This window comes from Ammospiza nelsoni, chromosome 4 (genome assembly GCF_027579445.1).
Source record: "Ammospiza nelsoni isolate bAmmNel1 chromosome 4, bAmmNel1.pri, whole genome shotgun sequence".
Lineage (NCBI taxonomy): Eukaryota > Metazoa > Chordata > Aves > Passeriformes > Passerellidae > Ammospiza > Ammospiza nelsoni.
The window spans coordinates 842,837-865,711 of NC_080636.1; the positions used below are offsets into that span (position 1 = coordinate 842,837).

Consider the following 22,875-nt stretch of genomic DNA (forward strand, 5'->3'; position numbering starts at 1 on the left):
CTCTGTGTCTGTGCCAAGCATTCTTTATACCCCTGAATGTGTAAATTCTACATGATGTGTCTGTAGGCTGTGCAAATACAGCATTGTGTTGACTTGTGGTTTTGTTTTTGAAGAACAACATCTTTCTACTGCACTGATAAAGGCGAGGGAAGAATGGGGAAATGTCTGGCAAACTTTGGCATTTCTGATGGAGCCTTTAATGTCAGTCCAGGAAGTAATGGAGCTACAGAGAGATGTGAAGATGCATAGAATGAAGTTGTTAAAACTGTTTGCTTTGGCCTTCCCTCAAACATCTATGTGATAACAGGAGAATTTTGTTGAACTTGAGAGTCAAATAAATTAAAACATACATTCCTACTTAAAGGAACCTCCTCCCCAGCCAGTGAGCAACTTTCTGGTTTATTGAAATGTAATCTCTCATTGAGAGATGGCATATCTCTCAATGAGAAATAATTATTGAAAAATTACATGAATACAAAATTTGTTGAAATATTGTTGTTGATAATATTACACTAATGCACATTGAAATATTACACTAATACAACATTTTGGGGTTTTCCAAGATGCTGTTTGATGTCTGTATTTCCATAGCCATGGTGCTGTTTGCACTACCCTTGGCAGAGGCTGTTTCAGTGAGGTGGCACAAGCTAAGCACCCTTGGGCACAGAATCTTTTAACTCCCATCCACAGAAGAAGGTTTAACAAATTCTGTGGAGATTTGCTGTATAAACTTTTTATTTCTGGCCGGAATTCAGAGTTCTGTGCGGGAGTTTTGCAGCAATGTGATGAGCCACAGTTAAGCCAGCGGGATCATGAGTGGAAGAAGACAGGTCATCTATAAATTAAATTCTCTAAGGTTTTACTTGAGATGACATGATCTGGAAGTTTCTATCATTTCTAGTCCATTGTAAAGGAACTTGTACTTTGGATAACACACCTCCTTTAGGTTCTTTGGGTGGTGGGAAGGATCTGAGCCTGAAGAGGACTCAGATCAACTTCCCTGGATCTGAGGTTTAGATGGGAGAGCTGGTATTTTTGAATGCTACCCTGTTGGGTATGTTTCTGTATCTTTACAATAAAAGTCACTCATTCCTGATGAGAGAGCATTTAGAAGCTGAAATGTGTCTTAGGCTGTCCACTGTGCAGTATTTTAAATATTGAGGACATTGGTTTCTGGAGCTCTGAATACAAACTCCTAAAAAGCCATGTGGGTGTTTACTTTTCAGAGGGGGGCAAAGAAAAATATGTTGTGTTTTTATGCTTGTACTGAAGTTGTGCAGTCCTGTTGATCTCTGTGTCCACACTGCAAACAACTTTTCAAAATTTGGTGTTGAAGCTGAATTGTTTATATTTTAATTTATATCCTTGTATGTTACACATTCATTTTCTCTTGGAGCTCAGTCTCTTTTCTGGGGATAATATTGCATGTTTCAGTTATGGTTTGTATGCCCATGTGTTCCTAGATACAAGAATGTCTCCAATTGTGAAATATTTCCCTGTGTAGTCAACATAAAGCCATTCTTGTGTGTCTGCCTGCCCCTGTTCCCTTCAAATTAAGTTGTGTGTCAGATATTTTTGTTCCCATTTATGTCTGATATTTTGGTGCCCTTTCTTCCTCTGTGTATCACAATCCACTTGCATCCTCTCAGCTGATTTTGCCAACATCCTCATTACTTATTCTCCTTCACACACTAAATTAGCATTGAATTATGTGTTGCATGAATTTACTTGACAGATAAAAGGAAGAACATTTCTTGTGTCTGGAGTGAGGAAATGAGGACAGTTCAAACATGGTGAAGGCTGGCCATCTGCAAAGAGGGACAGTGTCTGTTTTCTGTGAGAAAGTGCAAAGCAATGCAGTGTGCTTGGCCCTATCAGAGCACTCACATCCTTTACTCAAGGCACAAAAGAAGGGCTCCCAAGTATTCCTCACTTTTTCAGATAGAGACTTCATTTATTAAATTGGCACAAATGAAGAAAACAGTGGTACAAAACAATTGCATGTTTGAAGGTACATGTGAGCAAATGTACAGAAACAATTCTCTGATGGTTCACCTTCTGCTTCGGTCCTTATCTCAGACTCCAGAGCTGTGTTCCCCTGGTCATTATTTCTTCAATTATGTCATGTTTTATATACATTTTTATCTGTGTGCATCAATGAGGCAGAATGCCTGCTCTGAGTAAGCACTTTGGATTCCATCTCCAAACTCTGCTCTAATCAATATTGTTTGCAGTGACAGAGTGCTGTGTAGAGTCTCCTTTTCTTGTCTAACCTCAGAAGGGAAATACAGCAGATGGGTTTCACCGTGTGTTTTTGGCAAGGAATAGCATGAAAATAGAAATAAACCTTATTGCATATGTGCTTCTCAGCATGATGCTTGTAATCTGCAATAAATATCACTAAAAAAGTGCAAGCTTATTGCCAGTTAACCATTAATCAGGGGAAAAAAGTTTAATAGAATGAGCTTGAGAGCAAATGTATCTTAACCTTTACATTAAAAACTGGTGGTAGGGTGTTTTTTCTTGTGGTCTCAGGTGAGATGACAGTATAACTCAGTGTGCTCTCATGAGCTGAAAGAAGATGCACTTACATGTTTTTCCAGAAACAGCAAGTCCATTGTTGTGTGAGAATATAAAAAATATGTAAAATATAACAGACTAAAGGAAGGAATATAATTAGAAGACAAAACTGCATATCTTTAGTTGTGTTTTCAACAGGACATATTTCCACAAATTACCAATTAACATTTTAAGTCACCTGAATTTTACCATTATGTGCAAATCACCTAGGTTTGGTAGATACTCAATGTTTTCAAGAAAACTGTAGCATGTTTTCTGAGCTCCAGATGATCCAGCTGTTATCAGGACATTTGAGATGACAGAGCGGTTAAATCCATAAAATACCTGGAGCTGGAGTGGAGGTGACAGAGGTGTCTGTGGCTGCTGCTGTGGGTGACTCTGGGCTACCTTGGTGCCTGAGCTGAGCATCCTGGCCCAGTCCCAGCTGCCCTGGAGGCTGTTGGAGGTCATGGATGAGGATGTGTGGTTATCCAGGACTATCAGCAAGATTTAATTTTAATAATGATTCATCCAGCCTCTTGTGCAGCTCAGCTCCTAGTCTAGTTTCTGTGTGTTAGTACACTAAGTTATTTATTTTTAAAAAATAATCCTATCAACCAGGATAAATAAAAGCTTAAAAATGTTTTTAAATTCAGAGATTAATGGTTGCTTGACTTCTTTGGATAAGGCTAGATCTCTGGACTCTCTGTGAGATGCACTCTGGTTCTTTCTACTGAGGACTGGACAGAATTTTCCTAACAGTGATTTCTTCTTCATGTTCTTCTTCAAATCTTTTCTTCAAGGAGATGTTAATCTCCTACAGGCCATCTACAGGATGTCATGAAATTCTAAACCTTTCAGGTTTTTCCATTATATGTAGTAATTATATCAATATTTGGTGATGATCCTGGCCATTCTGTATTCCCCAGTGGCCAATGCAGCCTTCTGTGACCCACCACACACTCATCAGCCATGTCAGCTGTTCCCTGAAAAAACAAAATGTTCTCTTTGACTCTGAAGGAAAAATGGATATCACCTCTTCATCCTCCCCATTCAATCTTTCCATTGTTTCACTGATGTCAGTTCTGTGCTTCTACAAAAACAGGGAAGAAACAGTGAAGATTCAACTGCAGCAATTCATGTAAGCCCAGAGCAAATGAACCTTTTACTTTTTCTGTCAGTCTGCTCAAATGTGCATTTTATACACATATACAACACCTTCAATTATATATTTTGATACTGGTTGGTTGAGTAATATCAAAAGAAACGTATCTGTTCAAACCCACAGTAAATCAATAAAAGTCTAGCAGTGAAAATGAAATAAAAATGTTTTCTGCCCATGTGGGCTTTCACAGCCCTCAGCAGCTGAGGCTTCTGGGTTTCCTGGGTGTCAGAAACCTTAAAGCATTTGAGTCTGAGCTGGGTTGCAGAGGACACCTTTGATTTTCATCTCTGCCCCATCTCCCCTCGTGCTGAGGTGAGAGGTTCCTTACAGACACACCTTGCTGCTCTTGTACAGCCTTCAGGGGAACTGAAAACAGCTTTAATTAATTCAATGCAATCCCTGTTTGCTTGGACTTTTCCAATTCAGCAGCAGTGTTTTGTGTAAGTAATAGGTAATGTGAGGCAGTTTCTAATCTTCAGCTTCATTAAAACCAGAAATTGTTTTGTAAATGAGTATTTTCTTTTTTAAATCAATAAGTTCCTTCACATTACTCTGTTGACGGTCCCTTGAAGAAAAGTTTTGGCATGGCTAGATCACAATGGGCCATAGCAAGTTGGTTTACATATTTTATTGAGACCACAGATGTTATCTTAAGCACAGGCTCTGAATTCTTATTTTCCTTTTCTAACATACAACTCTCTCCCCTCTCTTTCTTCTTTTTTAAGAGCTTCAACTGCACTAAACAAAATTATAAGCAGATATTTCCATTGTAATAATATCTAGCTAATGAATAAAAAAATTGCAAATCAGCATAGTAAACCTCAGATATTTTCATGTACCATTCCTGTTGCCTCATGCCATGACTATCTGCTCTTCTTCCCCCATCCCTTTTGGTTGAGTCTTCAAATATGGAAAATCTACTCCTCTGTGTCCTTGTAAAATCCCATTTCTCTGCAGTGTTACATGCTCTAGTGAGCCATTTAATGTAGATTTCAGTTGTTTTTGTTTACTGGTGCTGTAAATTTTAGGTATTTCACTCTTCCTCACCCCAAAAGCCTAGTGGACCAAAAGGACAGTCTGATCTTTTCAGATGCAGTCACTTCTGGAGAATGAATTTACCCTTTTGGTGATGGGATTTCCTCTTGTGAGGGCTGGGGAAATGTCAGATTCAAAATGTACTGCACTCAGCAAAGGGAGGGACTGGACAATTTTAAAATGAGAACTTAAACTAGTTTGAGGAAAATGAAGGGGATGGCTTAACTTCTGACATGTTTAGTGTCTCTTGATTTATCTGTTGCTGTATAAGCAAATGGCAGGTCTTAAATATTGGGATATAGAAATTTTCTTCTTTTTTCATTGCAACCATTTTTATTTTTTAAAAAAAGACTGAAGTCCAGTCTTTCTAGACACAATTATTTAGACACAGTACTCATAATATTTCATAATGGAAATCCATTTTTTGTATATTAACGCTATCCTGTTATCATTGATAGCAACACTGTTACTGTTTATGGATATCTGAAGGATATCAATGGATATTTAATATTTATAGTAGGAAGAGTTAGTGCTGGATTGAAGAGAATGGAGAAGGTGCTTAGCAAGGCACTGTGGATGTCACTTTGGGAACACTTTGGTACTCTATAGTGCTCTGCAAAGATTTTTCCCAAAAAATTGTTTTCTTTTCAGTGATTAATTTTTATTCTTATATCATTATCCCTGTCATTAATCCATTCTTTACCTTTTTAATTTTGTGCATGTCTTAGTGTTAAATCTGATTTTTTTTAATGACTTCTTTGTTTTTCTGACATATTCAACACTTTATATGATTGTCTGTTTATATGACTGTGTAGGGCAGGTAGTTCTGTATACTTGGTGAAGTTTGTATGTTTGGAGACAAATTATGTGGATCTTCTCATGGGTCTAAAATTTTCTTTCTAGATTCTTCACTGCTACAAAATAGGAAACAATATTTCCTAGTGCTACCAGAAAATTCTGGGTGCCCCAGACATGCCAATGCAAGAAATGAAGAAATATTGTTGAAGATGTTTGTTTGCTTTGTTACTTTGGCTTCAAGTGTTTGGGTTATTAAAGGGATGAGGATGTTTGCTTAGTTGGTGTAGGGAATTTCTACTTCAAACAAAACGAAACTAGTTTCTCCTTGAATGGCTGTAGCTTTTCACCCATTTTTAAGGCACTGTCCATGCCCAGGACGGCTGCAGGGAACTTCGCTACCTTCTTAAATTATTCCCATTTTTTCCTTTTCTAAACTCTATTGAGTTTTTCTTCTGTGATTAACTAAAAAGTAATTTTGTTCAAATAATCTAAGCGTTGTAAGTGACACAACAGCGTTACAAGTCTGCCATGGAAGCTGTTCCTCCTCATCTGTCCTTGTGTGTTCATTGGGGTGCTGGAGGAGAGATGTGTCTGGAGCAGGGATTTACAGCCCGGATTAAATTACAACACTTGTATTTTTCCATTATGTATTATTCAATGCATTTTAGCAAAGAAATAGGATGTGCCAGGGTATCACAGAGTTCAGCCTTCACTACAGGATCAGTTGCTGCTTTTTGGAGAATTACAGAGCTTTTGTCTTCACAGAGAGAAGCCTCAAGTACAGGCAAACACTCTGGTTTGAAGCCTTAGTATATCCAGTGCTTCTAAAAATGCTTAAGCCTTTTTTTTTTTTTTTTTGGCAGAGCAATTTTTTACAGAAAAATATAAAAAGAAATGTAAAGCTGTTGTTTCTGATTTAACCCTCAGAACTGCTCTATTCTTACTCCTCTTGCAAAGAGGGGCTGTGAGAAGAAGTCTCACCCTAGCAAGAATGTGGGCACAAAATGCAATGAATGATGTTAGTTAGTGTGTATTGTACCTGGTTTTTTACCTTCAGTTGTTGTCTGTATTTCAGACAGCTTTGAAAACAAACATATTCCTTTCAGTGAAAAATAGGTTTATATCATCCAAACTGAACAGTACTGTCATTCCAGGTAGGCTACATATGTTCTGTTATCTGTGATCCAAACAGTTTATGAAGGGACAGAGAAGTAGGGGAAAAGTCCATCTTCTTTTCTTAAACAAGAGGTAATTAATAAATATGTGTAAAACCTCCAAAACCCTTCCTCATGCATTCAGAGCTGTGATGAGAAGGTGGGCAGGGGAACTGAGATGTGTTGGACTCCTCGTGAGCAGGGAGGGAAGCTCAGGAGCATTTTCAATTGTGGAGTTCATGCTTAAGACAATTTAGGTTTTTTAATCAACTGGTAGTTTCTTTCTGAGTCAAAACAAAAGCTGAAACCTAACCAATGTCAGCTCTGCAGTCAGTTTATTGTGGGATTAAACAGATCTGAACTGTTATCTTTAGACTATTATTAACCGGTAATTGGCATTTAATTCCATTTAGTTTTACTAGAAACACTTTTCTGTTAGGATTTGTTTTGCAGGACAAAGGGAAAAGCACATTTGTGTACCCACAGAGAGAGAGGCAGGTTCAGTGATGTCTGATCCAGCGCAGCATCGAGGGGAAGCTGCTGTGTTTAATGAGCACAAAGTGAATGAAGCTCATAACCAGGGCTGCTTTATTGATGTTCTTGGAAGGGTTTGAGAAAACTTCTCTCCCTGCACGAGGCTCCAGAGTTCAACCACGGAGGGAGGCGGTGCCAGGAGCGGGGTTTGTGTCTCTGTGTCTGCAAAACTCCAGAGCTGGGTCGTGCAGTTCTGAGTAATTGCATAATTAAAGTGCAGCGTTTTGTGGAACACACCTCAGTCAGCAGAGAGGGAGAGAGAGGTTCTCCAGCTCCCTGGCACCTCTGAGAAACCCCACCCTGAATCCCTGCTGGCCTGCTCAAGCCAAGGAGGATCCCTTGGGAAGAGGGATTTGGGTTCTGCGCCTCCAGGGCAGTCCTGGGCCGCTCTAATACACCAAGGGATTTAACAATAGCGTTTGATTGTTCTGGGGATAGGGAGACAGGTACAGGCAAAGACTCTGGTTTGATGCCTTGGTATTGGCAGTGCTTCTGAAAATGGTGAAACCTGCTTAAGCAGGAGCAGTTTTTGGCAGGACCATTTCTTTCAGAGGTTCTGAGGGTTCCAGCGTGCCAGAGGCAGCCATGTGGTGTGCGGGGCAGCTCCTTTCACCTCTCTGGAGGAGCCTTCACCCTTCATTTCTAAACCACCACAGTGTTTTGAAATCCAGACATTATCTCTTGTTCAAAAAAACCCCAAAAGCTTCAGCACTGCCCTCAGCAGCACTTGTGTGTTTTATGGAATTCTGTGGAGCTTATTGCGAATTAATTCAAGACTCTTAAAAATTAGTATTTACTGCTACTAAGAATTACAGGCCTGTACCTTATGAGCTACCAGCAGTGAAGAAACAAGCTGAGGTTTGGGTTTGGAGGCCTCCTGAAGGCCAGTGAGACCTTGGCTGTTGGAATGCAGCATCACCAATAGGGCCGATCCCTCAGAACGTGCCCAGCGTGCCCAGGGCATCTGCTGGGGAATGATGGGCAGAGCCAGACACAGCCCTTGTGTGAGCAGCTGCAGGCACAGCTTCCCTCTGTGGAATGGGAGCTGAGTGGCTGCTGCTGGGAAATCGGGCTAAAGAACCATTTATTGCCACAGAAATTCATCACCAGGTGTTACTCAAAAAGAATTGTTTTCTGAAAGGTGTGGTGTTGCAGGAGAGGTGACCAGGGCAGTGCTGAGCTTGGCTTGCCTCACATGATGGCCTGGCATGAGTAGAGTGGCTGTGCTAATGTCTAAACTGAAAGGCATCCTAAATATAACAAGGAATCTGGATAGATGTTGCTCTAGAGATTATTTAGTTTTAACACAAGCTCACCAAATTAGTATGGGTGCTGTACTTAAAACAATAAAAATAGCAGCTCTGAAACAGGGATATTCTACTGTACAGCAAGGGGCTAGAGAGCCTTTCTTACTGTAGAAAAAATAGCTACTCAGCCCATCCACAGATATTATATAGAAATAACTGAGATTATCTTGAACACTGGGCTAATAGAAGTAGAATCAAATTCAAAACATAAAATCAGAGGTCATATCTTCTAAGTGAGTAATAGCAGAGTTTTGTAAAATGGAAACTTGCAACAAGATTCTCATTATAGATAAATAGTGCTTGGATGATCATGGGATGTGCTTTAGCAGCCCCTGTGATATGCATAAAAACAAGTGAACAGAATATTCTGCTCTATCACTATGAGTTCATCATTTCTGAACAGTTTAATGAGTAAGGTGAAGAGGCTGTCATCTCAGAGGGAGACATGAGGAATATATTCATCTTTAGATGCTGTGTGGAGCAAGAGGAAAAAACTGAAAGCCAATGGGCGCAGAAGAAAAAAATGGTGCAAACAACGGCAGAATGAATTGAGGCTGAATTCTGAAGAGGATTCCTGACGGGCAGAGCCCCCAGAGTCCACCACAGCTTTCCAAGGAGAGTGGTGGCAACAAAACAAACCAGGGGTTTTCTTAATGAGGAAATTTAAGTTCCTGAAATAAATTATTTTACATCTCTCCTATAATATCCCAAGGGAAATCTTCTCAGCCCTGTGCTTCTAAGAAATGTGTTATACTACTAGTGCTCATAATGCTTCATTCAAACTATTTTCTTTATCTGGGCAAAGTGTGGATGTTATCAACTATACTTGAGACAACCCACTCTGGAAGTAAAATTCTGTTGGGATAAATGTTGTGATACAATTACCTTGATATGTTGGCTGAATGTGTAATAGTGAGAGAAGAACATCTTTAAGTAATGTATAAAATATGTCACCACAAAGGAATGTACAAATATCCTTCAAAAGGAGCTCAAAAGTTCCAAAACAACACTCCAGGGAAGAAAATCTAGGAGAAAGTAGATTATCTACAGATACTCATTTCTGGATGTTTTTCTTAATAGTTGCTGATTTGAGCATGCTGATGGATTCTTAAAAGCCAATTTTAGATTTTAATGCAGTATCAACTGTTTTCTTAAATTCCTTATGCTCTCAAAATTGCACCCATGAAACATCATCTATGTTTACCAAAATATTTTCAAATTTAGATGAGGGTTGCAACACAGGGAGATAGTTCAAAGAAAGAAGTGTGTATCTAGTGTTGACAGTTTTGCAAAATTATGTGAATATGCATTCAGAATTTTCACTGTAACTGAAAAAAATAGATTTTTACTCTTCCAAAAAAAAAAAAAAAACCCCAAAAAATCAACCCACCCCAAACCCCAACCCTATCATTATAACATATTTTGACTTTAAAAATAGCATTTGTTCTTGTGCTTTAAAACAGAAAGTATCAAGGCTTTTTAGGGGAGCAATTTATTCTATTGCCATTGAAAACAAATGTGGAGAAAAAAACTCTATTGGGTTGCTATCTTTTGTTAAGTTTCTCTGCAAAAAAAATAGATCCTGTGAATCTGTGACTTTTAATGTCCTACAAGACTGCAAAGAAAACCTTAACCATAAAAAAATCATAATCTGAGTTCATTGTTGTATCATGGTAACTGCATAATAAATGCTGTAGATGTGACAGTTTAACAGGTGAGTAAAAGAAATGCTCAGATCACTGAGAACACAGAGATTGCCTGGCTCCCAGCCCAGACCTGTGCCACTCCCTGCCCTCACCTCTGGGTTCCTCTGGGTCTGGATTGAAGGCACTTGGGACAGCAGTTCATGTTCAGACTCAGGTGTTTATTATTTCTGATCAGTAAAACAGTCTCACTGCTGTGAGTTCTGCAGCCTTTCATTAGAAGGCACAAAATGGCAACAATCTCTTGGTACAAGGGCTATTAAGACTAAACCATCCAATTAAGAACTGACACCTGGATTATTTTCCCTTTTAACCCAATAACTGATCCCACAGAGCCCCCAAAGCAGACTTTTCTGCCCCATTACAAAATGCCACCCAAACCCGTGGAGAAGAAGGAGGAAGCAGCATGAAGAACAAACCCAGGATGACACCCTGTGCCCTGCATCTTGCTGCCATCCACAACACACTAAAAATCCCAAACCCTCAATTTCTCACCCAGTGACACACCTGCACTGCTCTCTATAATCTATTTCACACTTTTGTGCATTCCAGTCTATTCTGGAGTCTGGGAAACTTTCTCCATGGATGAGGGTCAGAGTCAGAGCTGCCCTGGGGGTCAGGGCACCCCAGAGCAGACACAGAAATATTCCCTGTGTGCCCTGGGTTTGCACAGGTTCCAAAACAGAGACAAATGTTTTGAATTCTGTGTATTTTGGTTTTGAGGCTGTTTCTCTCATGGGACAAATGAATTAACAGCACTACAAGTGTTACACTGAGGTAAGAGGTTGTTGTAGCTCTGCATTCATCACTGCTGACTCAGCTGTAGCAGCTTAATTTTATATTGGCAAAGATTGAGCACAAACAGAGGCACTACATTGTTAATCTATAATCTATTTCACACTTTTGTGCATTCCAGTCTATTCTGGAGTCTGGGAAACTTTCTCCATGGATGAGGGTCAGAGTCAGAGCTGCCCTGGGGGTCAGGGCACCCCAGAGCAGACACAGAAACATTCCCTGTGTGCCCTGGGTTTCCACATCCACCTACCAGGAGCTGCTTGGGGAGAGGCTGGAGGTGAATCCAGAGACCCCACGGAGCTGCAGTTCCTGACTCCAGCTCTGGGGCCTCACAATAAGAGATCTGTGGATCTGTTGGAGATCCAGAGGAGGCCACGAAGATGCTCAGAGGGCTGGAGCATCTCTGCTGTGGAGGCAGCTGAGAGGGCTCCTTCCAGAGCCTACAGGGAGTGACACGGGAGCTGCAGAGAGACGAGGACATGGAGGGACAGGACGAGAGGGAAGGGTCAGGCTGGATATAAGGAAGAAACTCTTCCCTGTGAGGGTGGGGAGGCCCTGGCACAGGTTGCCCATGGAAGCTGTGGCTGCCCCATCCCTGGAAATGTTCAAGGCCAGCTTGGATGGGGTTTGGAGCAGCCTGGTCTAGTGGAGGTGTCCCTGCCCATGGCAGAGGGTTGGAGCTGGATGGTCTTTAGGATCCCTCCCAACCCAAAGCACTCTGTGATTCTGTGGTAACTGCATGTACAGACAGGATAAAAGCAGCTGTCTGAGAGGCAGCACTTCACAGCATGATAGAGATTGAGCAGAAATGCTGGTACTTTTGGAGACACCGTGGTCTGTCAAGACCTCTGACAACGTGGGAGGTGCTTGCTTTGAGTCACACTAGTAGCGCAGGAGTAGACAAATTCTAATTTGCTTTTGAGTAACCTAAGATATTCAATAATTCCACTTTCCAAGAAAAGAATGATGCAATTTAGTCTCGAAGTACTTAATGAAATGATTATTGAACTGGGTCAGACCATAAAGTGCCCTCTAGCCCAAGGTCCTGTATGAAATAGAAAGCAAAACCAGGCCAACTCTTTATGGTATTTCTAATATTTCCAGTCTTTAATATTTCCAGAGGATGGACTTCTGGCCTGACTTCCCTGACTTCTGTGTTGCCCTCAGTGATACACAGATGGATACATATCGATATATTTATTTTTCCCGCCCTGGAATCTGGTGGTCCCTTTGACTCCTGTGGACTCAGGTCCCTGCACTCACTGGGGAAGGAGGAAGGTGTGCTAGAAGAAAATGTACCAGGATTGAGTGACTGGCACCAGACAAAACAGTAATAATGGGCATTGCTGGCCACTGCAATGGCTCACAGATGTTTAGCAGAAATCTCATCTGGGTGATGACATAAAGATGCCCTGGTATGTGTGATTCTAATACTTAATATTGCACATTTTAGAGCAGATTAGGTACACATGCATGTGTGCACTCCTAATATCAGGGATAAATTTGGGTAACTATAGCTCATAATTTGTCTCATTGCAGCTATTTTTGGAAGTTAAATAATTGCTGATAAAGGGAGTGGTAATTTATGGCAAGAGAAAATGCTCTGGCTTCATCTTCTGTGGAGGGAGGTGGGTGTAATCCTGAGGCTGGTGCTGTTTGCTGCTTCTCTAAAATATGCACTGCTGCTGTCTGTAGGCACGTTTTGGGGCCTGAAAGGATTCACAGCAATGGGGGTATTTTCTTAGTAAATGAAATGATCACCATGCAGAACCCTCGTGAAATATTTAGATAAATGGTTGTCTGTGAGTGGGGATATGTAGGTATGTTTTCTAAATATACTTAATTTTGAAAGAAAGTAACATAATAAATTTCTGGTTGCTAATAATATGCCAGAGAATAGATTATTTTTTTTAAAAACTGATCTAGATTGCCACAGCTAGGGAAGGCAGCCGCTTATTTAAGTAGTAAGCTGGTTTTGAGGAACTGTTTATTAACTTAATGATGTTCAACAAATGATTAGATTGAAATGTGGATATTGCCTTTGAGAAGATGAATGTCATGAGAAGGAGCTGATGGGATTATAACTTCGAATATGTTCCTGTTTATGTGTTTAATGCATTATTAAATGTCATTTGTTTGAGAAAGAATTAAGTTAATAACGGATCTAGTATAAACAAATATTGTTTTTGTATCACTTAGGCTCTATTTGAGCTTTGTTTCATGACAGCAGTTCAGAATTAAGATTCCATTATTTATTAGCTAGAAAGAAGGATGGGAAACAGCACATCTCATGTGTTTAGCTTGGAAATCTCTGGCAGTTGAGGAAGTGGCTGAACATTATGGATGTAAAATACTCATGGAAGTCTCCAGGAAATGCTGGATGTTTTGCAATAAAATAAATATTTGGAAGATCTGACAAGACATCAATCATATGAAGACACCCTGAAAGCACCATTTTATCTGGCATTGTAGATATTAAAACTAATTTAGGACAGCCTTCCAATGTAGTTGGTATGGTGTAGTTAGCCTGGAGAAACCAAGTATGAAGGGGTTTCAGGAACTAAGAATTGTAAACTTCAATGAACATGATCTCAGTATTTTAAATTCTTCATTTAGGAGATGATTCAGAGCTGTGTAGGAATAACCCAACACAAACAGTGGACACTGAGGATGTGCCTGAGAATGTTCTTCCCAGTAGAGATGCCTTTGCCATAAGGGATGCTCCATCTTCCTCCCTGGGAGAGGAAAAACCCCAACTTTACAGAAGGCTGGGAAACCTCTGCTCACTGCATTCCTCAGTAGGGGAAAATATCCATGCAGGAAAACTTTATCATGTGTAAAACAAAGGACCTCCAAATTCAGCAGGATTCATTGTGTTCCTGTGTTCAGGCAAGTTCTTTAAACTAGAATTATTCAGCAGGCACGAAATTATGACCAGCAGGGTCAGTCTGTCAGGTCAGACACTTGCTTTGTGTATTTAAGTACATTTGCTGTCATCCTAAATGTGCTAAAAATCTTTGTGTTCTCCAGTAGTGACTGCTGAAGTCTGACTGGTTGAGGAATTTTAATCTGGTGTAAATACTCCCCTGTGCAGGTAATCTGGTTTTATTACGTCTAACACCAAAATCAGCATTGCATTTGAAGGAATAAATTACAAAACAAGGAGAAGTCTAGAAAGTAATTACTGTGAATATGGTAGTGAATTCTTGAGCTGCCACTTCACTATGGGGTTTGGTTGGTTTGGTTTTGTTTTGTTTTTTTGGTTACTTTGGGTTGTGCTTTATAAAACATGTTTATAGGCTATGTCAGCGATGTTCTTTCTCAGTTGCTGTTGCAAAGACTATTTTCCTAGTTTATCACAAAATGCCAGATTTGCTCAGCATGTAATTTAATCTTATGCTTGGAAGCATCCACATTACTTGGTTATCATGAAGTTATTCTTTAATAAAAATGTATGCTTTGTGATCTATATTTTATTAATGTGGTGAGTCAGTTTATCGATTGTTGCAGATGCCATGAATGTATAATTTGTCACAGTTATTGGTTGCCTGTCAGCAGTTCACAGCCACACAGTGTTCCTGGCTCTTGGGGCACCTTAGGAAAAAACCTCTCTTGATCTGCAAAAGAAAATTTCTCCTGTAAATTATCATCAGACTTGGGTTGGTATTGGGTTTATCACTTCACAGAGTGTGTTACCCTGCGTTAGCCAAACTCTGTGAATAAATTCACGACGTGGCCTGCTCAGGCAAGGGCTTTGAGCAAACACAATTTAGTGATTTTAAATGCTGGGGCTGAGGAAGAAGGAGCACAGCATCAGAAATGGGAGGTGCAGGCTTTGGGCTTTGTCACTGTTTTAGTTTGCTCGGAACTGAGGAATTATTGGGGTCACCAAACTGCAAAAACAGAAGAAAATTCTGAGTCATTTTTATCTCCCTGTTCTGCAGCAGATAGTTTTCTGCTGTAACATAAAGCAGTCATGAGCTTTGTTGATTGAAAAGTTTATTTTCAAGAACAAATGTTAACAAATTTGATTTTTTTAAAAAGGGCTGTTTATTCCCTATATTTTAGCAAAGCAGGTATTTATACCCACAATTGTTTGACTTGAATAAGAAAACTTTGCTAAGAATTTCGCAGTGGTGATACAGATGAAGCAGCTTTGCATGCTGGAGTGGAGCTGTGTGGTGGAAACATCTGCTGGTTTCGTTTTGTTATTTTTAAAGGCTGGTTCTGCATCCTGGGAGCTTGTTGAAGTCATGCACAGAGCTTGTGTGCCATGCCCAAACCAGCTCTGATTTTGGCTTGACCGGTTCTAGTGGCTTCTATCCCCTCATCTTTTTGGGTTCTCTAAAATATCAATGTCTGGTGCCTCCCGCCATCGGTGGTGATTTGGGCAAGAGCATCCTTCCACACAGAGCAGAACAACTTCCCTGGGGGCTCCCCCAGCTTTTGGTGTCTATAATTAATGTACAGTGGGGGGAGTACATCAAAAATCCGGGAAAAGACCCTGCCTAAAATAAGAAGGGCAGAGGGAAGTTAAACGAGGGGAGCGAGAGAGAGGAGAGAAATAAGAAAGAAAAACAAGGGGGAAAAAAGGGTGGGGAAAACCAAGGCGGGGTGGGGAAGGAAAAGCCAGAGGAAAAAGGGAGGAAAGAATTAATCGCGGGTGGGGAAGGAAAAGCCGGAGGAAAAAGGGAGGAAAAGAATTAATCGCGGGGGGCGGGCGAGGAGCGCCCAGAGCCGCTCCCCGCCCCCGCCGCTCCCGGCCGCCGCCGCCTAATGAGCTGCGCTCTGATTGGCCGGGCGCCGGCGGCGGGCGGCCGCCATTGGCTGCGGCCGCGGCGCTCTCCGCCCCCATTGGTCCGCCCGCCTGCCCCGTATTTCCAGCAGCGGCGGCGGCGGCGGCGGATTCCGGTGCGGAGCCGGCGGCGGGCGGGATGCAAGGTGGGCGTGAGGGCGACGCGCGGGGCGAGGGCGGCGCGGCTGGGTGGGGGCATGGATGGATCCCTGTTCGCTCGGTGCGCTGCCCCATCGCTGCGCACCGTCCTGAGCCACCATGGTTGATTCTTCCTTTCATTTGTTTAATTTTTTTTTTATTTTTCCAATAATTATTTTTGCGCCGCACCCCCGGCGGCCGCTGGGCGGGGGCCGCGCCGGGGGCAGCGCCGGCCGCGTCCCGGCCGCTGCTCGGGGGCCGCGGCTCTTTGTGGCTGCCGGGGGCAGCGGCAGAGTTTCCCCGGGAGGGGAGGGGAGGGGATGGGATGGGATGGATCGGGGGCCGCGCTCTCCCCGGTGCCTCCGGCAGCCCCGGTGCGGAGCGGGCGCGGGGCCCTGCGCCCGTCCCGGCGCTGCCGCGAACTTGGCGGGCGCGGAGTTGGCGCTGCGGTGCCCCCGGCTGGGAAATGGAGCTTTGGCGTGCGGAATTGCGGAAAGTCAATGGCAATCGGCTGGGGGGGTTGGCACGTCCCGGAGGGAACGCCGGCATTCTTCCCATAAGTTGTTTCTGCGGATTTGCCAAATATTCAATACCTCCCCTTCGCTTAATTGGAAATCGATGTGGTTAGGTGCGGTTATCTGAACGCGCTTCGGTTTGAGTTTAAAATAACAAATATGAAGTTAAATACTCTCTATTTTTATCTTGCCTTGTAAATCTCTTATACGTTTAATGGACGAATTTAGCTCTGTTATTTTGCAACATATCTCCTTTTTCATGATCTCTTTTACAACCAACTGTATTTATTGTATTTCTTCTGTATATTTAACATCTTATAAAAACCACATCCACGTTTTTAAGTTCTGAGTTTCCTGGTGGTTTTCGTGGCAAAAGTTATTTCTGACGGAGATACGTTTTCAGAGAGAGAAATCTGCTGACAGATTTTGCAACTTTTTTCTCTGTGGCATTTTTCTCTGCATAAGGCTGCAGTTACGACTGGGTTCTGTCATTTCTGTGCCATCTAGTAGTTAGCTGGGAATTTAAATACTCTCTGAGCATCCCCAGCTGGAGATGGTACTGGAAGCTGTAGTATATTTGTACAACCATTTCTGTGATGTGTGAGAAGTGGAGAATTTGGATAGAAATAATTGATTATGGCCATTCAGCAATCAGTGCTCGAATGGTTCTTTCAACTGAAATTGCTGCTGAATCTTTAAGGTGCCTTATATAGAATTTGGGTTAAAATCAATGGTTCTGACCGTGTAGTCAGTGAGATCTACACCTGCACGTGTGATTAACCCCTTGCTGTGCATTGCGGAGGCAGCAGGATGCTTGTGGGGCCAGCTCTGTTGCTAGGCCTAAAAACTTAATTTTTTTGTTGCTAGCCTGAAGCTGTGAGAATCAATACAGGTTTTTACATGGAGTGATGGAAGAATTTCAGCCTGGCCCTACCCAGGAGCAGCCCCAGCCCCTCTGGGGTGAGGGAAGTGGCCAGAGGAGCTGCACTGCCCCAGACTGGAGTGTCCCAGCTCCTGCCCGAGCACCCCCGGGCGCACAGACATCCTGACTGCCAGCAGGCACCGGGACAGGGCGTGCTTTTGGGGAAAAGGATAATGAACGGGAACAGCACCTGTTCACCACTGGGGATTTGTCATCTCCCAGGGAAAAGCTGTGCACCTGCAGTTCTGTGATCACCTACCCAAATCGTCTGAAATGAGCAACGCCCAGGGAGTTTAACATGAATTTATCAGTGTGTTATAATGAGGTGACTGTGATTACTTGAGTAGGTGACAAGGTCAGAGAGTATATATATAAATTGTAATTATTATGATTAAATAAATGCTGCTTATACAAGTGATCTGTACTTTTAAAATGAAGCCAGCAACAGTTCAGCTATTGCTGTTTGAAAGTAGAACTACCCATGTGTACGTTTTATGGCACTTTGATTTTGTTACATAATGGCATGCATAATTTTCATGCATTATATAAACTTCTTTCAGAGCATCCTGAGAAAACAGACAAAATAAGGTCTAGGTCTGTTTGATACCTAGTGAGGCTTTTTTAGCCTAAGTAGCAAATTCTGGTTTCTAATGCTGTGTAAACAAAGTGCAGCCAGGCTGGCGGCGCTGCCTGCTTGTGGTGGGAACAGGAGTATGAGAGATGATGTGAGCACTGCAGAGCTGAGTTACCTGCACACCTCCTGCCTGCCTGCTCACCCAGCAGGTGAGGGGAGCAGCTGAAGGCTTTCCTTTCCCTTTGGCACAGTGCTGGCTTGCTTTTTGGTACCAGGTAGAGATCTTGTGACCCCATGGGGCCGCAGAAAACCTTGTTGTTTCTTACTCTAGATGTTGCTAAGGGTAGACTTAATATCCAAAGGAGATACATGTTACTAAAAACCATATTTTCCAAGTATGAATAGATAATAAACTCTTAATAAATTTAAAAAAAGTCAGATTAGAGAAAGTGAAATCCTGTTAGTTGTTTTTTGGGGGTTATATTTTTTCCTAATTTTATGAATTTGTCAAGCATAGATTACTGGACGTTTGGCACCAATAATATGGAAAACCATTCATTCATTACAAAAGAGTGTCTGAATTTCTTGTTTTACCTACTTGTGGGTCTGAAACAATCAAAGTTTTAGCAGGTGCTGCCTAGTTGTTTTGTAGCTGGTTTTTGTTTGCTTTTTTCCTTTTACTGTGACCCTGATGAATGGAGAGGGAACATTCCCTTGGTGAAATGTGAGGGATTCTTGAGTCTTCATGGTGGCAGTTTCTGTCTTATAGTGATGTGACTTATGGTAGCACTTTTCCCTGATAGCAGCAATGTTTATTTCAGAAGTGTAATTTTCATATTTAAACACATGCAGCGCTAGATTGGAAAACTTTTAACGACAATTGCATGGCATGTTTGTTTGTAAATGGTTATGTTGAATGACGGGAGAAAAATTAATTTGTACTTTTTAAAGATCTGTGATTTTTATATCTGTTATTTAACAGAGCTGTAATGTTATCACTGAGTGCTGCCAGTTGGGTATAAAGTGCAATGTGTAACATTTCCTGGTAGTGGAGTTGCTCTAAGTGGAGAAATAATTTAAGCAGTACAAGGAATTTTATAGCCCTCTTGTCACAATTAACTGTTTTGATGAAATAGGAATTTCCACACCATCCGCCTTGCGGGACCGGAGCCCTCGCTTCCCACGGCAGCAGCAGCAGCAGCAGCAGCAGCATCCTGCCCGGAGCCTGGAGCCCGGAGCGGGGCAGCACGGCCCGGAGCCCGCCTGCTGCCCGGCCGGCGCGGGGCTGCTTCCCTGCCGGCCTCTCCCTGGGCAGGCACTGCCGCTGCTGGGGCCGGGCAGCCTTTGGCTCCCCCTTCCCTGCCGGCCTCTCCCTGGGCAGGCACTGCCGCTGCTGGGGCCGGGCAGCCTTTGGCTCCCCCTTCCCTGCCGGCCTCTCCCTGGGCAGGCACTGCCGCTGCTGGGGCCGGGCAGCCTTTGGCCGCGGGCAGCTCCCTGGCCCGCAGCCCTGCTCAGCCCCTGCTCAGCCCCTGCTCAGCCCCTGCTCAGCCCCTGCTCAGCCCCTGCTCAGCCCCTGCTCAGCCCCTGCTCAGCCCCTGCTCAGCCCCCGCTTCCTGGGCACAGCGCTCGCTGTGCGTGTGGGGCTGTCGTGGGTGTGCTCTGGGTCTGCCACTCACTGCTGGAATTGATTCTGGAGGGAGCGGCGCTCTCTACCCTGAAACTGCAGGTGAGGACTTGCGGTGGGGTGGGGAATCCAGCTGGACCAAGCAATGGTTGTCTCCTCGAGACCATTCTGCTCTACATCCCTGTAGTGGTCACCACCTGACCAGAGGGGAAGAGCTGGCATTTTGTGGTCGCTCCTATCAAATCTGGCTCTTCATGGACCACTGTGTCTCTTACTGTTTTATTTTCCTGCACCGTGGGATGGAGGGTGCTTCTCGCCGCTGCTGGCTAAGCTCAGAAATGGTCATTAATGCCTGCTTGCTACGATTTTTGTGTGCATCCTAGGAAAAGCAGGTTCACAGGAGGGTAGAGTAGCTTCAGGAACACTGATGCTCCTGCTTGGTAAGGGCTGGCTTGGGAGGAGACATCAGGATGTGCTTTTGGAAAGATGCAGTTCCTGTCATGGACCAACTTAGGGCGCAATGAAAAATGGGCACAGCGATGAGAGACTGTGGATAAATGTTGCAAATAATTCTGTAGCACTTCTCCCCCTTTTCATACACGGCCTATATTGACCAGTAACCATTCCAGGCTGCTGCTACCCCTCAGGAAAGAAACTGTGCAAAGGTGAGGTCTCAGCCTGGCACAGCAGGATGGGCGGTATTCAGTTCACAGAAATGGCTCTGAAACATTGACCCTAAGTGCTGTTGGCACAACATCCTGCACATTTCGAGGCACCTTATTAAGAAATGAGTCCTCAAGCTAGAGGTTGTACAACTTGGGGAGTCTGGTGTGTTCTCTTGGGCTGTGTAAGAGATCTCAGTGCTCAATGCTATTTTTGCTGTCACTCAGGGCAGAATAGTCGAGGTCGCTCATCAAGCAAGCTGTGGTGTTGGGAAGGCAGCAGCAGAATGTGCCGTGTGCTACCTTTGCATCCATGTTTTAGGAGATGGAGTAAAAATAGTTCCGAGTGTCATATCTTGGTGAAACCATCCAGCAAAACCTCCTGATTCTTGCACAGATATTTAGTTCAGCCTTCTGCTGCTGCTGCTACCTGAGTATTTGCTTCTAATTGATCTCTTAATCAATAATTACAAATTATTACAATTGCTCAGTCAGAGTGAAAAATTGTGTAACAGGTTGCTGTTATAGTGGAGATCAATCATGTTACCTTAGAGCTAGTTTAATGGTGAAGGAAAGAGCCAGGACTAGTTAATTGTCTCTTCTTTGAGTTATCCTTCTATAAAATGGGGATCATCATCATTATAAAAGGTGCTTTAGGACTCACTAAATATCTTTGAAGCACTTAGGAATCATAGTTAAAAAATAATTGCCTAGTGAATTTACTTAATAAAATGTAAAAATAAAAGATGTAGAATATATTAGGCTTCATAATAATTTAAATAGATGTATATAGTTTATTTACCTTGTCAATGAGAACTAACAACCATTGAAAGCAAATAGGTCTTTAGGAAAACTATAGTGGGAAAATGAGATTATTTAAATTAAGGTTTCCAGTTCACTAGCTTAAATGACTTTTACATTTATGATTTAGGCTCTGATTTAAATCATACTTTGTACTGTTAGTATTTAAAATTTATCATCAACATTGAAGCTGTGAACACAAAAGACGTTTTTGGCAAGATTTGCGGAATGCAATGTCAATATATTTCTCTGGAATACTAAAAATTTAGAAAACACAAACTTTCCCTTGACACTTATGACTTTTGATATATGGAGGAAAAAGAAAAACCTTAAAAAGACAAGTCAAAGGGTTGTTTTTAGTGAACACTCCAATGGGTGCCTGTTCCAATGGCCTGGAAGGGGCCAGGGGCTGGGTGGAGGTACTGCAGGCTCTGGCTCTGTGCTCATTGGTCTTTGTGGAAGGGAAGGAATATTTACAAAGACTTTCTTGAATAAATAACATCAATCCCTTCATCAGATATGAAAGGACTGGTAATGCTTGCTGTTGTTTTTGTTGATTAAGAGAAGTACCAAGGAAAATAGTTTTGCATTACCAGCAGAAATACTACCGAGTGGAAAGGACTGCCTAGAGCTCTTTATTCATTTATTGTTCTGCTGAGCAATTAGAGGAACAAAATATCTTTACATCCTTCTTACACTTGACAGATTGGCATTTGTTTTTCTCTCTGTTTAAGAACCCCAAACAGCCAACAAGCTGAGATTTTCTTCAGTCAGGGAGGAAGTTTAGAGCAGAAGTTTGCAGAATTTGTGACTCTTGTGCTAGCACAGCTGGGACAGCCAGGGGAAGGTGTGGGCTGCAGGTGGAGGTTGCAGGAAGCGTTGCAGGGCTGTAAATCCTCACCCGTGGCTCCCAGCAGTTCCCAGGGGCGCTGGGGCAGCCGCAGGTGATGCTCGGGTGATGCCCTGAGAACAGCGTGCGTGCTCTTACCTCCCTTGCTGCATCTCCTTTGGACGCTCAGAGGGGTGGACTGCTCACTCCTTTCACCCGTGTGTGCCCAAGCTTTTTCAGAGTTAAATGCCTTTGAAATCAGGAGCAGAAATGAGTCCGTACTCTGGGCATGGACTCGCTAGCCCTACACTTGCCTTTAGGAAATGTTGTAAACAGGGATCGGATTTGCACTTGTTATGAAATGGTAATTTCAGCTTTAAATAATGATGCTTTAAATTGTGATTTGCATTTGTATCTTTGAGGAGTAAATACCAGATTGCATTTGTAGTTTTGTACCTTCCTTTTTTCATTCGTCCTCAGAATATCTTAGGGTAGAATAACCTCTGAGTTCTTACTGTGGTTTATTGGCACCTCAATAATTTTGAAATCCAAGCTCAATAATCATATTTCCTACCCTCTCAAAAAATAAAAAGGAAAGAAATCCATTACTTGCTGATTTGTTCAAAATGTTGTTTGGCTCGTTTTGTGTGTACCCACTTAAGTGACCAGAATGTCAATGGAGGCTTTGTTTAAATGTTTTTCTTTATTTTTTTCCTTCCAATCCCACCCACACATACACCTGTTCATCTAAGTCTTTTGGGCCAGATATCAGTTTATTTGGTTGGGCTTTATGGATTTTTTTCCCTCCTGCTCCATTCAGTTAACTGCTTGCTGTCAGTTCTGGCACATCCCCTCGTTTTCTGTAAGTTGCCCATGGAAAAAAGGCTGGTTTCCAAAGGCAAAGAGGTAATCTGGCTGGGAGTCGGATTAACTGGTGCAGTAGCTCATGATAAACATCTGTTGCA

General features: G+C 42.5%; 1 protein-coding gene across 3 annotated transcripts in view; it reads left to right on the forward strand.

Moving 5' to 3' along the window:
• The window catches only part of CTBP1 (C-terminal binding protein 1), a 239,428-nt gene that overhangs the window by 70,105 nt on the left and 146,448 nt on the right, over positions 1-22,875 (forward strand). Inside the window, exon 1 of one of the 3 annotated variants that reach the window (XM_059469808.1) lies at positions 15,952-15,991. The exons of the other annotated variants lie outside the window; for them this stretch is intronic. Within the exon in view, the coding sequence (XP_059325791.1) occupies positions 15,985-15,991 (7 nt within the window). The 5' untranslated portion in view covers positions 15,952-15,984. Of the gene's footprint in view, positions 1-15,951; positions 15,992-22,875 lie in introns of those variants that run through there. 3 annotated transcript variants of the gene reach the window in all.